Source organism: Periplaneta americana, chromosome 1 (genome assembly GCF_040183065.1).
Source record: "Periplaneta americana isolate PAMFEO1 chromosome 1, P.americana_PAMFEO1_priV1, whole genome shotgun sequence".
NCBI classification, from domain to species: Eukaryota; Metazoa; Arthropoda; class Insecta; order Blattodea; family Blattidae; genus Periplaneta; species Periplaneta americana.
Window position 1 is genome coordinate 47,152,351 of NC_091117.1, and position 14,466 is coordinate 47,166,816.

Sequence of the window (14,466 nt, forward strand, 5' to 3'; positions counted from 1 at the left end):
GCCAGTGGCTTTAAAAAACTTAAGAAGTGATCGCAATGTTCTTATTATTTTACAGATCAGAAAATTCCTGTAATAAAACTTGTATATATCTTGGTGGTCTATCAACAGGAAAAATAATTCGTAATCTAGTATTGAATGATTGAGGTTTAACCTCTTTCAAAATTTCTGCTACATTAATTACATATATTTATTTAAAAATAAAGCACACTTAACACGACATCACATTTATATGCTTTAAATTAAACTTCAATTTCTTTGTTATAGTTATTTCTAAAATTTTAAGTTATAATAATTGATTCTAATCAACATTAGATTTGGTTAATAACTTTAAGTCAGATACATACATATCAAGTTTAATTAAATTAACATTCAATGGCAAATTTTTCCTTCTTAACAGATATACAGACAGACAAAATGAAGACTATAGGTTACTTACGCATTGCTGTGAATGCATGCACAAATCAATGGTGAAATAAATCAGCCAATTTTGTATTGCAAATCAAAATAATTCTGCATATATGTATAATAGAGATGTCAATTTTATCGATAAGTAAAATCGTATATAATCAGATAATATAAAATCTCTTTCTATTTTTGTGGTACTATGAATGGAGCCATTTCTCACCTGAATGAGTGGCGTCCTCCTCACTTCCGGAGCCGACTCCCATTCTCTTTAGTTGCTGCATTTTATGTTCCCTGTAGGAGAAAAGCAGAAAAACACAGGAGCACACGGCACTAGTCCCAGCTGTGCTTCTGTATGCTTCAAACTGTATACATGTACATGATAATCACTATCACATGGTCATTTGCATTTTGTTACTGTCTGCAATGGATTCCATTCTGACTACATCCATGGCGTGATCTAACCGGAGCAACATTACCTCGTAGTTTTAAAGCAGTTCGCCATTCAGCACTACTTAATCCTTTTTATGTTTCTAATCATCTGTTTGCAAAAGGACACTCTTTATAAAGAGCCACGCCTTTGTCTTAAGTTCGTAAACAACATCCAGTTGTAATGTTACACAGGAAAAGAAATCTTAAGGTGAAGAACATCCAAATTCACTTGTTGACATACTCTCAAAGAGGATTTCATGCTAAATCTATAATGCTTTTCAGAAAAATTCTATCTTAAACAAATAAAAATTGCTGAACTCTGAATATACAGTTATAAAGTCACTTATTTTGAATAAACAGAGGTTAAAATTAACTAATATTAAATTTTCGTAACTTCATGTAATTTAAATTAAAATTAAATGAAAAAAAAAGACTCGTCTTATACAGAATTTAATGCCGAGTTCAGCTTTGAAGGTTAAATTTATGAAAACAGGTTCCTCTATACCTACCTACCTTGTTTCTCGCTTCAGTTACCTATCATCATATCACAATCTCTACACACGCACAAAAAATAGTCACATAATAGCCATACCAACACATAAGACATCATCATATTCATCAACATACACAATCTCGTTATCGCATTTGTGGAATACCCTATTCAATGACATCAGAGACTGTCGGAATTTAATAGTACTCAAAATCAAAATTAATAAGCATTCTCTTACTGCATAGAGTGCAATGCAGTAAACCAAGTATAGGCCCTACTAACTTAGTGCAAATGTTTCGAAATTGTTACTGTTGTGTTTCTCTTAATATTTGTACAACCAGTTACTTATTTCTAGATATTTAGTCATTTTCTTTAATCATTAATATATTAAGCAGTCAATATATTGCATTAGTTCTTTTCGTACCGGTACCTATTGTGTTCTTATCTTTGTACTTGTATTTTTTTTTATTCCCCTCTTTGTGCATTTTTGCATTTGAGCTTTTTGTATTTTTGGTTTTTGTAATTTTATTTCTATTTCTTATTTACTTGTTCTCTCTGCATTTGTTTTTTGTATATGCCTACTTGTATTCTGGTGGAGTGGTACAGAAGGCCTGATGGCCTTAACTCTGCCAGATTAAATAAATAAAAAGCTGTATAGTAAAATCTTGACACACTACTTTCTGAAAAAATAGCATAGAGGAATCACACAGTAGCTTAATTTTGTACTTTATTAACAAAAATAATAATTATGAAAGTCATAAATATAATTTAAGCAAATAATAATGATACTATTATAAATAATTAAGGAATAATTACAATTTATTATGATTGTAAAAAAAACAGTAAATATCCAAGAGTATGAATCATAAAATTGAAACTGAGAACCCAATAGGTGAGGAAAATTAAGAAAATAAAGTAACCCAATTTAATAATCAATTAAACTGAACCTAACCTAATATAAATTATTAACAATAAATTAAGAAAAAGAAATACTGGTAACCTTAATGTGACTGACAAAAGATTGCTGACTGCATTATGGAAAATAAGGTCTCATTTTCAAATAATGCACTGCTCTCATAAAACCAGAGTAGCGCAATCGGCCACCATTGCTATTCCATTTCAATACACTTTGATTCTGATTTAGGCTACATAAGCTACATTCATTTCCCTACAACTATATATGGCAAATCACGTGTGCTGAAATAACAATGGCTGATTTGTCAGCATTTCTGCGCAAAGGATTGCGATACTCTGGATATCCACAGACTCTGATAAAACTCCATTTTCTACCATGATCGGTCGATTTTTGAACTACTAAATATTTTTATTGTTCACGAAGGATGTAGATCATGTTTGCTATCAAAAACAGAAAATGTGTAAAATTAACCCTCTTGTCGACAATTATTAGCCATCCTGCAAAATTTACTCCGGGAAGCTAAGGACCCTTTTCATGTGAAACAACATTTATTAAACTCATTTTGCCGTAAATTTCTTCTTATAACTTGAGGACTTTTAGAAATAAAATTTTATTTTTCATCAAGATAAGGTATTTTAATTTATCATCATTCAAGTCCCTTAATGTATTTATATACTGTAACCATTCTACGATATTTCAAGGATGTAGGCCTACACAAGAAGATTTAAACTGTTAAATTATTGCTTCCCATTGAGCTCTATAAACTCCGATGCCCTTCACCTTTTTTGAAGAGTAAGACAAGGCATCTAGTGTATCCGTGAGAGGTGCAGAATTTCTTTTATAGAAGTCTTGTCGAGAGTAATAAGGGATTTTTTTTTTTTATATTTTCAGTTTATTAGAATTTTGAAAGCAATAGACCAGAGATGTCGTAATAAACTGATTAATGACTAATTTTTTGTTCGAGTTTAAGCAGAGGGCTACTGACATGAAGATTCAAATGTTCTTTTAGTCCATATACTGCTTGGCACTTACATATTTTCAAGGAACCCGGAGGTTCATTGCTGCCCTCATATAAGCCCGCCATCGGTCCCTATTCTAAGCAAGATTAATCCAGCCCATGGTGCTCGTCAAATATCACGAAATGCAAATGACCATGATTTTGTTAGTCCTATACTATTAACATGTATTAATTCATTTACATTACTTTATAATTTGATCATTTCTTCAGTCATTTCATTTAAATTAATGTTTGAACATCTAAATGACTGAAGTGAATAAAACTAAAAATAAAACAGTACAAAATTAGAAAAGATGTAAGAATCAAATTTTAAATTTTTAAAATGTAAACTGTTTCTAATTTTGTACATGTTTAATTTTATGTAACATGACTATTAGAATTACTTAATTCTATTGCTAATTATAATTTGTAACATTTCTATAATTACTTACACAGTACAGTTATTGTCTAAAAGTAAATTATTTCAAAACATTCACATTGAAACACTGGAAAGTACTAAGAATGGTCATTAAACAATGATAAGAAACATTAGCGAGGCAATATGAGTAATGGCTCTCTCATTTATATCCTTAAACATGAATAATTTTGTTGCGGAATTAAATATTACAAACACACTGGAAATAAATACACAAAACAAGCTAGCTTGATAAAGATGCTGTGTAACAGTAAATTAAGTAAAATGACAGCTTCAGTTTCTAAAGAAAAATTTGAACACATTCTTTCCATTCATACAGAAATGTAGTTGCTTAGTACAAGATCTTGCAATTATTTTTAACATTTTTCCATTATAAGCTATGACAATGTTACAAGAAATCCAATGCAATTCTAGATGCTTCAGTCATCTGAATAAAAATGCATTCAACTGTAATTCATAAAACATTTGTTTAAAAACTTATTTACAAAGATAATCTAAATATCTAACATTTTATAACACTGAATAAATCTACAAGTATGTATGTTATTAACTGCCACCATGGTGGTCTAGTGGCTAGAGCACTGCACTTGTAATCCTGTGAACTCGGGTTCGATCCCCGGCATATCCCTGATTTATAACTTGTGTTGGGCAAGCCCGTGGTCCAGGCAACACAGGGGTTTTGTATGGAAGCTATGGTTCCCCTGTGGTGTCTCGACAGATCTCCATCAACATCTCATCTCATCGTGGATATAGCGTAGATCAGCCTCCTATGGCGCTTCCTGTGCAACGATTCTATCCGTAAATTGGTCTACATAACTGGCTTCATATGGGTGAATGAAGAACAGTCAAATACCCGTCATTAGTTAAAAAAAAGTATATTAAAAAAAAATTCCTGTTTGCAATAATAGAAAATATATTCTGGGAATAACTGTAATGCAAAAGCGACTCTTTAAACTCTTGCGTTATGAAACAACGAAATTCAACATACAACGGAACTAAGTAAAATAAAGACCGAAGTTAAATATACCGTACTGCATGAAAATTACATAAGTACTGGTTAGTACACATATGAAACTATGGTCACACTAAACGTCCTTCGATACATTGTACGGAGTAATGTAGAAATCACCAATTTCTTTTGTTAATAATTTGATATAGATTCTGGTAAGAAAATAGCCCTAAGTTAAGCCACACAACACACAAATTCCACAATTTGGGACATCTGGCCGAAATCTACGGCTGACCACTAGGATCCAGAATACAAAGCAGAGGTTAAATTAAAAATACAGTACGATTGCGGAGAGAATATGGAACAATGATAAATTTTAAAATAAAGTACAATTTGATTTCGGAGAAACACGAGATGAAAATACATTCAAGGGTAATGAAATGAAGTGAAAAAAAAAATTACATAGTATTATACAAGTGATTGTGTAAAATGGATAATGAATCTCTCAATACCATTAGACAAATTTTGTTAATGCCCTCATTAGAAAATTTAAGAGAAAGGAGAATGGTTTTGGTTAACTTAAATGAAGTTCCCCTAGCGCCAAAAAGAAGTCCTTTCACTTCCCATGTATTAATATTCATTTTGTATCTCTCACTGAAGTGAGGAATACATGGGTTGTAAATAGACTTCTTTTCACCATAAACGTTATTGGCTTGTTGATCATCCTTCTCAAAACGGACAGTGGGGTCAAGAATGAGACTTCTTAACAATATGAGTTTAAAAATAGTAATTTTTACTGAGCTGTTTTTAATTGAAGAGTTGATGTATTATTCAGTAAACATTCTCTCAACCTGAAATGGTACAGCATCATCATCATCATCATCATCATCATCATCATCATCATCATCATCATCATCATCATCATCATCATCTGCTTCTTCTTCTTGGTCTGATTGGAAGAATAATATATTCTACCAAAGTTATCTCGGCAGTTCGAGTTTCTTCTACCTTCCTGGTTTTAAATGCAGTATGATGATTTTTAGCCTTTCTTGGTCCATTTTTCGGACTTTCTCGTATCACTGTTGTTTTTTTTTCTTCCAATATATCCAAGTTTTTTTTTTCTCACGTAATAGTATGACTTTTGTTGCCCAAAAGAGTGTAGGCATGAAAAGCATAAATCTAATCTCAGCTAATGAAATTGTTTTCTCTCAATTCTATCTATCAATGATCCAATAAATAATGTCATATTAACAGTAGCAGAAGCCGAAGTGATTGACACAGGTATCATATGATCAATATGTTGATGAATGGATAAGCTATATTAAGAAAATAAGAATTCCAGGACATAAAACTCGCAGAGGACATCAATTGGTGTATAATACATTACATTTATAATAACGTTGTAATCCCACAGAAGGACACTATTTCTTCCACAATGTTCCTACAAATTATTTTCTCATTTACTTTTCTACCCTTTGTGTGTTACAAAAAATCTTAACTTCTGTTTCTAATTACAATTAATTAAATTATTGATAAAATACTGAAATAACATTTCCAAAAATTATCATATTTGTCAGTGTATAAGCACACCGTTTGTCCTCAAAATAGATCTTAAAATTAGGATGCAATTTATATTCCCATTTTTGCTCACTTCCAAGATTTTTGCGAGTAAATCTGCAGGCTTTCCCCCCTTCCCCCTTTTAAACTTATTGACTTTTCCGCCAAGTTTTATAACCGTAGCCTACTGAAATAATTATCACTCACCTTTTATCCTGATCAGTAGATGAACCATTTGCTACTCTATCCACCATTTACACAACAAATATTTTTTGTATTACACAATTACATGAAAACAGTACATGCGCAATTCAAAACAGATTAGGATTTAAAAAAAATAATATGAACTGGAAATTAACTACACGAAACAATTTTCTAAGTCATAAACCACATACAATACAACGTAGAACTTTGCACTTACTATGGGTGACTGGAACTGGCTGAGCTGTGATTGCATGGTAACAATTAAAAGTAAAGTCCACAGACATAAGAAAGCCAGGGAATCACGAATCACACTTCATATTACTGATTTCCTCAGGCAGTAACAACTGTTTATTTTAAAATGTTAGGCATACATCAAATCCACAAGGAGCATATAATGTTATGGCTATTTAGATTAAATTAGTCAAGTTCTTAATGATATTCATGAATAATTGTTTCTTAATCAGTATCAATGTTATGACAAAGCAAACGTGACAATGGCACTTGTTTTGCAGTCAGTGTTGAAACAGACATCAAAGATTAGACGACTTATGTTTGACAAACTGGTGGCTAATGAAGATATGTGCAGCCCTCGAGGCTGTAAGTAAGAGAGCGAAAAAAGCAAGTTTGATCAGGAGGAAAATTTTCCTTTTCGTATCATCACCATCACCACCACCACTACTACCACCGCCATCATAATCATATTTTTCTTTTTAATTTTTGTTAATTCCATGAAAACTGATTTAATATTCAGGATTGTTCTTATACACTGACAAATATGATAATATTCTAAATGTTATGTAAGGCCTACATTCAATTTATTAAACACATAAATATACAAAAAAGAAAGAAATAAACAAATAAAAAAAAGCGGAAGGACGGAAGAAAGGAAGGAAGGAAACGAAGAATGAAGAAAGAAAGAAAAGAAAATACGAAAAAAAGGAAAATAGAGAATAGCATAAGGAAAAATGGATTGAATTCACTCAAATTAGTCGATTATTAAATCACTGGAAATGCTCACAATATCATTCGATTATTCATTCATTTTGCCTACCATCAGAACCAGCCACAGGAAGTTGCATGGACCATCTCTTTCAGAATCATATGGCACAACAATTGGACATGATTTGAATGTTGTGTGTGGGTGTTGCGTACAAACATGTAACAGCTCCAATATCTGACCCTGGACTTTCTGTAGAATGAAACATTCACTTGACGAAATACTTAAGCAACGTTATGTGAAAAGAGAGAGCGATAAACTCCCATAAACCTTATACATTTAGAAAGATTTAAATCGATTGAAATGCTCATTTGATTTCATTCGATTGGTAACACATTACGTTCTTCTGGGTTAATGATCAATTTTTGTGGGGTACACAATGGACCATTTGTGCCTAAGTATTATGGATACCCTTAATTTAGAAGAAGAAGAAGAAGAAGAAGAAGAAGAAGAAGAAAAAGAAGAAGAAGAAGAAGAAGAAGAAGAAGAACTTTGTTCCTTCCTATGATATCTTAAAAATCAAAATAAATGAACATAAATGTGAAAATACATTACTATTAATCGTACGTTGCATACAGCTGTGGAGTAATGGTTAGCTTGCCTGACCACGAAACGAGCGGGCCCATGTTCAAATCTTGGTTGGAACAAGTTACCTCATTGGGTTTTTTTCCCCGAGAGTCTGTCGTAAGAGTGAGAGAGTATGACAGGAAAATCAAGGCCTCAAATCCGAGTAAAGGCGAGGTTTTCATCTCACTCTGACTCACAGAATTAAACCAGAGTTCACTCGGCCTTGTAGTAAAATCAAGTACTGACTGGAGGATAAAATATGATTGGAGTAGGTGCTGAGGTCAAGAAAACATGGAACCTCTATTTTCCTGCCTTTTACCTCTTATTTACCGGTACTGTATATATTTACATACTGAGTATCTAATTTACTGAAACCTATTTCAGAAATAAGTATAGGTAAGTTAAAGTACGGCTTGCGAGTATAATATATAAAATAAAATTTATAAAAATATATATTATAATAACTTAAATTATTAAAAGCTTAGGGCATTAACATTTATAGAAACAATTTCTAATACAAAATCAAGATTAGAATAAATTTAGCATAAAATGTACCTTATTATAAACATAGTTATGATATACAAATCTGGCTTTCAGATATAGGTGCCTGTGAAGCTGACTTGAATAATTTCTAGGGAAAAATTGTTCTGGGGTCAGGTATCAAACACGGAATCTTTGGCTGATGCGCCAATGCTCTATGCTTGTTGTGCACTCAATGTTGGATCTCTGACGTTTTGTCAACTCACTTCAGGTATTTGGATATAAAGGGAATAATTGAGCCTGGGTAGTTCAGTCAGTAGAGTGTTAGCGCGCTCAGCCAAAGGTCCCGGGTTCGATATCCGGCCCTAAAACAAATTTTCCCTTGAAATTATTCATAGTTATGATATGTTTATATATACATTTAGAGCTTTATTAGCACATGAAAATAACCATGCTTGAAGTAAGAGTGAGTTATTGTTGGTTACAGTTTGCAATAATTATAATTCACACAATTCATGCACAGTTTGAGAATGTCTTGATGATTATGAAGAACTGCCATATAGGAAGAAGATTGCTGTATTCATATACTACAATGTGTTTCGCCAGTTTATAATGGCCATGTATCGGCTGCTTGCCCAGTCCTTGCCACTATCTTCCAGAATATCAATGGATTACTGGATTAAAATTTAGATATACGGTATGCAATACATTTGGTACTCCCTCTCCTCATAATAGCTGCTGGAAGTTATGCCTATTTTCTCTAACACATATTTCACATCTTTCTAAGAAATTGTTATTCTTCTGTGCTAATGGATCTAATTTCTTTTTGTATATTTTCATAATAGTAGGTGCCAAATCTTGAGAATCGTGTAGGACTATTTTGAAAAAAAAAAAAAAAAAACTGCAAATAATGCCCATGGCTTGTCAATATAGTTTTTCATTAATAATCTTCCTCGTATGTAATCGTGAAAACTTTGTAACTAATTCAACAGTTCATAGCATAAATACGAGTCAAAGAAATGACTTTCATACTCCATCGGCAAGTCAATCGTGCTATCAAAAAGGAGTGCATTATATGGCAGTAAAAATTTTTAATAGCCTCTCTATGGATATAAAAAATGAAACTTAAAACATAAGATTATTTAGGGCCAAATTAAAGGAACACCTACCTAATTTCTCACGCCTTCTATTCTGTAGGTGAATTCATGGCATTCAACGCTTCATGAAATTGATACTAAAACTTTGTGTTGTACTAGTAGACTATATTGTAAACCTCTTCTGTATATATTTGAACTAGATGGTGACTATAAATTAAGACTTTATAGTAGTATTAAGTTTTTTGACTTGTTCCATATTCTAGCTGTGAAGCAATGTACGAATACCATGGAATGTTAATAAATACAATACAATACAATACCACACATGTAAAGAACACTGACTGACTCGCACACTAACATGGCAGTACACCAATATCAATCTGTACAGTGACGCTACAATCTCCCACAGTATTGACAGTGTTGCCATGCCAGTAGGGTGACCAACTCTCCCATATTTTCTGGGAACTCCTGTATTTGAACTAATTTTTTGGATCCTCCCGTAATTTTCTTTACCAATCATGATTGATAATTTATTGTAAAATATAATAATAATAATAATAATAATAATAATCGCTAAATATATTTAGATATAAACTGACATTAATATCGATAGTTTAGCAGGTACCCCTCAATACAGTAATTCTGTTCCAGCAATACAGCAATCTTTGGTGTAACTGTATGCATGTATGACAAAAGAGTTTTTTTTTTCAGCTTGCACAGCAAGATAAAAAATTAAATCTTCTACGGCATCCTGGTGACAAATTATTATAAATAAGCTAAAACTAAGAAACATGCATATTTTTACATAATATTGTACTCAATACTGTCATCTAACTCATGTTTGTATTATAATTAAATAGATTGTTTTATACTATTCAATATAAACCATTCCACCAATGAATCCTGGCTTTGCATCCCAAAAAAAATTCGCTAAAATTTGTTGTAATCAAGTCTCTCGTATTTTTGTGATCAGAAGTTAGTCACTCTTCATGCCAGTCTATGTTTCATTTGAAGGAACCAGGTATTTCAGTTTTAAACCAATGGCACAAAATCGGAAGAATAAAATGTTAAATTCAAACATCGAACCTGCAGACCTTCAGTGTCCAAGCAAGACTTAGTCACATTGTGGCTCAAAATCTATCTACACAAATTTCGACTCAGCCAGACTCCTATATGGAAGGACTCTTTTCGATTGCTCATTTGGGCTTCCAGTTACAAAGAGAATAGAAACAACATGAACAACATTTTGAATAGCAATTATATGTGGGAACTGGCCTAGAATATATATTGAAGATATCATGCTGTCGATTATACAACTAAATACACTAAAACGTATTTTTTTTTAACTAATGGCGAGTACTTGACTGTTCGCCATTCACCCATATGAAGCCAGTTGTGTAAACCAATTTACCGACGGAGTCATTGCCCAGGGTGCTCCATAGGAGGCTGGTCTACGTGACACTCATGAGATGAGATGATGATGGAGATTTGTTGGGATGGATTACACAGGGGAACCGGAACTCCTGGAGAAAACCACTGTGTCACCTAGACAACAGGCTTGTCCAACACAAGTTATAAATCAGAGGTAGGCCTACACAAAGGATCGAATCCAGGCCCTCAAGAATACAAGTCCAGTTCTCTAGCCACTAGACCACTGTGGCAGCTACTACGAAATATATGTGTGTTCTAATGCTCATTTAAGCGTTTTTTATGCCATCAAACAACAACATTAAATTGTTACTGTTTTTTCCCCAATATTGAATATTTCTCTTGTGTCATTCAACCATGTGTCCTCTTCTGGGAGAAACGTGCTGTAATTTTAGACTTTCGACCATCGTGACGCTGCCCTTGTTGCATCATGGTAGGTACTACAGTACACCAGCATGATGATTATCATAATTAATGGAGCAATGGTGGAATTCTGGTAGAGGAAATGGGAATACTCCGCAAAAACCTACTACTGAACACCATCTTTAATGAAAAAAATCCACTTTAACTAACTGGGACTCCAACCTGAGGTATCAGTGTGAAAATCCAGTACTCTAACCATTCCACTAATGGTGTGCCTATAAATTATTTAAATTTAAAATGTTACAAAAATTACACTTATAGTTCACTATTAACATTTAAATTTATCTTCCCTTCCTCAAACTCATTCCAGTGCAAGAAAGCGGCAATAAATCACACTATTAAGAAACTTTAATAATAACTTCTACTATCTCTGGAATTGCGCTGCTGTGAACAAGTAAAATTAATTATTCATATAAAAGGAAAGTTAGCTGGTTGATTGCTAGAGGCAATCTAGGATATTGATATGAATAATTCTTTCGCTAGCTTTCCAGTTACTAAATTATTATTCCACTGTTCATCACCGTAAAGTTGACTGCATTCCGATAGATATTCTTTTTTAAAGTTGCATTATGACTTACAATGAGTAATAATTAGTTTCATTCTGAAGAGATGCTCTGTAAGACAATCGTGTCCAACCAGTAACCAAAATTCGGCTACACCTATTTTTCTTGGTTTCGTGACAAGATATTTTTGTTTGTCTATGTCATCATATCACTTTCCTTCAATTTTTGTTGGATCACTTTTTTTTTTTACTTTTATGCTCAGGTAATACTCTTTTTATAAGCCTAAGTTTTGAGGAAATATCTACCGTAATTCAAAATTTGGTTTCATTTCGACTTTGAAGTTTTTTTTTTTTTTTTTGCCGAAATATCAGCAATTCCATTCCCTTCTGAACTAACATGTCCTGGAATCAATTGAAGAATTATTCTGTTTTTCAAGCCTAAACAGCCTGATATAATTTTATTATTTGTTGTATGGCTTCGGTTGTAGTGATGCCTCAGAATCACTTAAAATTACTTTTTCTTTTTTACTATTAGTAAGTTTTCAGAACATCTAATAAAACGAAGAATTTTCAGTTCCAATAACTATCACTATAGGATACTATAATAGGGCTAGCCAGAAGTGTCTCTATATTTCTTTTCTTCATCTATTCTACTTCCAAGCTACTATACCCACTTTGCTCTCCACCCAGTATGGGCAATGTACCATGGGTCATTTTTCAGGCACCATCTGTTCATGTTGACTAAGGCTGCATGCCACGCTCCCTCCTTTTCATGTAAATGATGCTGCATGTCTGGCTGTTGTGCGAAAAACGTCTTCAATTGGTGACTAACAAAGAAGAGGATAGAGAATAAATAGGCATAAAAGAGAACATTCTCCTTTCTTCACCCACCACTTTTGGCTAACCCAAGTATAGTCCTCATTCAATTTTCATTTTCCAAGCAACTACTATATCACTATAATGTAAATGTGAGGTAAATAGTAGGAGTATTTGTACAGTAATGTATATTTTTTATCATATAGTGCAACATCTTACAGTTAATAGCAATGATATGGTGAATCCATATCAAAGACAATAAACAATGTTTATTAACAATGTTAACATTAACTTATTTTGTTAACAATAAATATTAATATTATTTACTTCTTTAATATTCAGTTCATATCAAAATCAAGTGTCAAGATGTTTACAAGGATCTAAGAAAAAAAGAATATAGTAGCAGGGGTGTAGTCGTGCCAGGTCACCACTCCGTTACTTTTTTTCTGCAAACTGGTGATGCCCAACTTCTTTATTTTTGTCTTATTTGTTTCTTACTCAACTTTGTATTTTATAAGTATGGATTAGTAACTAGTATGTATAATAGCAGCAGAATTACTAATAAGCAATAATAATAATAATAATAATAATAATAATAATAATAATAATAATAATAATAATAAGTATAATATTACAGTATTTACCCGAGGACTTAAGTCTATATACGGTTGCAATACCCTACCTTTTTCCTATACCTTCTTTCTAAAACAACTTTCCTCACTCGGCCGTGATTCTGGAAATTTTTGCTGTTCTGTTTTATATTATGTATTGAAGTCTTTGAATTAATTTACTTTCATGATCATGTCCTTATAATTATTATTAATTTTAATAGTAGTATCATATATAGGCTAATAATCACAATAATTTTCTGACTCTGATTCCGATTACATAAAGTATTAAATAGAAAGCTTCTCTTCTGATGGATGATATGTCATTAGTGTAAATTCATAATGAAATCGTCTTGAAAATATAATTATTCATTGTAAGAGTTGACATATCAGGAAAGCAATCATAAAATACTTTTTTTCGAAAGAATTAAATACATACCGGTACTGTAAATGTCTTTGACGTATTACATAATGGATTAATACTGTCCTGTCCATGAATTATGTAATTCAATAAGAAAATGATAATAGATACCAGTACCGGTAATGTATATGTCAAAATTCGAATACTGGTACCTGCATAACACGCAGTTCCTGTAAATACACAATTTACACGTGGTTCTTTGGTTCTTGTCGGGGTTTTACCATATTAATAATGATGATGATGATGATGATGATGATGATGATGATGATGATGATGATAATAATAATAATAATATTTATAGTAATAACAATAATATTCATAATAATAAACTTTTCGAAAAGTGTCCTAATATGTATTATTTTATTTACGACTACACCCCTGTAGTAGGCCTATTATTTGCAACATTTCTTATTCTCTGCTATATGACATAGAAAAACAAAGTTCGCATTAGTACAACAGCTTGGCAAAGGAAGATCTTACATAAACGGACAGAACTGAATTAGAAAAATCTTTGACGATCCAACAGGCTTTCGTAATTTACTATGGTTTTGCCTTGCTGATTTTGAATTTTTAGTAAACACTATTTAACTCAAAATAAGAGAAAAGGTATATGCTATTCTATATATATATATGAGATGTAATTTGATAAATTAAAAGTTTTATTCACAAAAGTTAACGAAAGGTAGTTCATCACAAGTCAGAAAAGTAATAGTAACCATCACATATGAAGATGGTCCAATTTTC

The 14,466-nt window shown here is 32.2% G+C and overlaps 1 protein-coding gene across 1 annotated transcript in view; it reads right to left on the bottom strand.

Moving 5' to 3' along the window:
• Positions 1-14,466, bottom strand: part of mmd (disintegrin and metalloproteinase domain-containing protein mind-meld) — a 1,174,763-nt gene that overhangs the window by 47,402 nt on the left and 1,112,895 nt on the right. Inside the window, exon 22 of the mRNA XM_069819516.1 lies at positions 626-696. Within this exon, the coding sequence (XP_069675617.1) occupies positions 626-696 (71 nt within the window). The remainder of the gene's footprint in view (positions 1-625; positions 697-14,466) is intronic.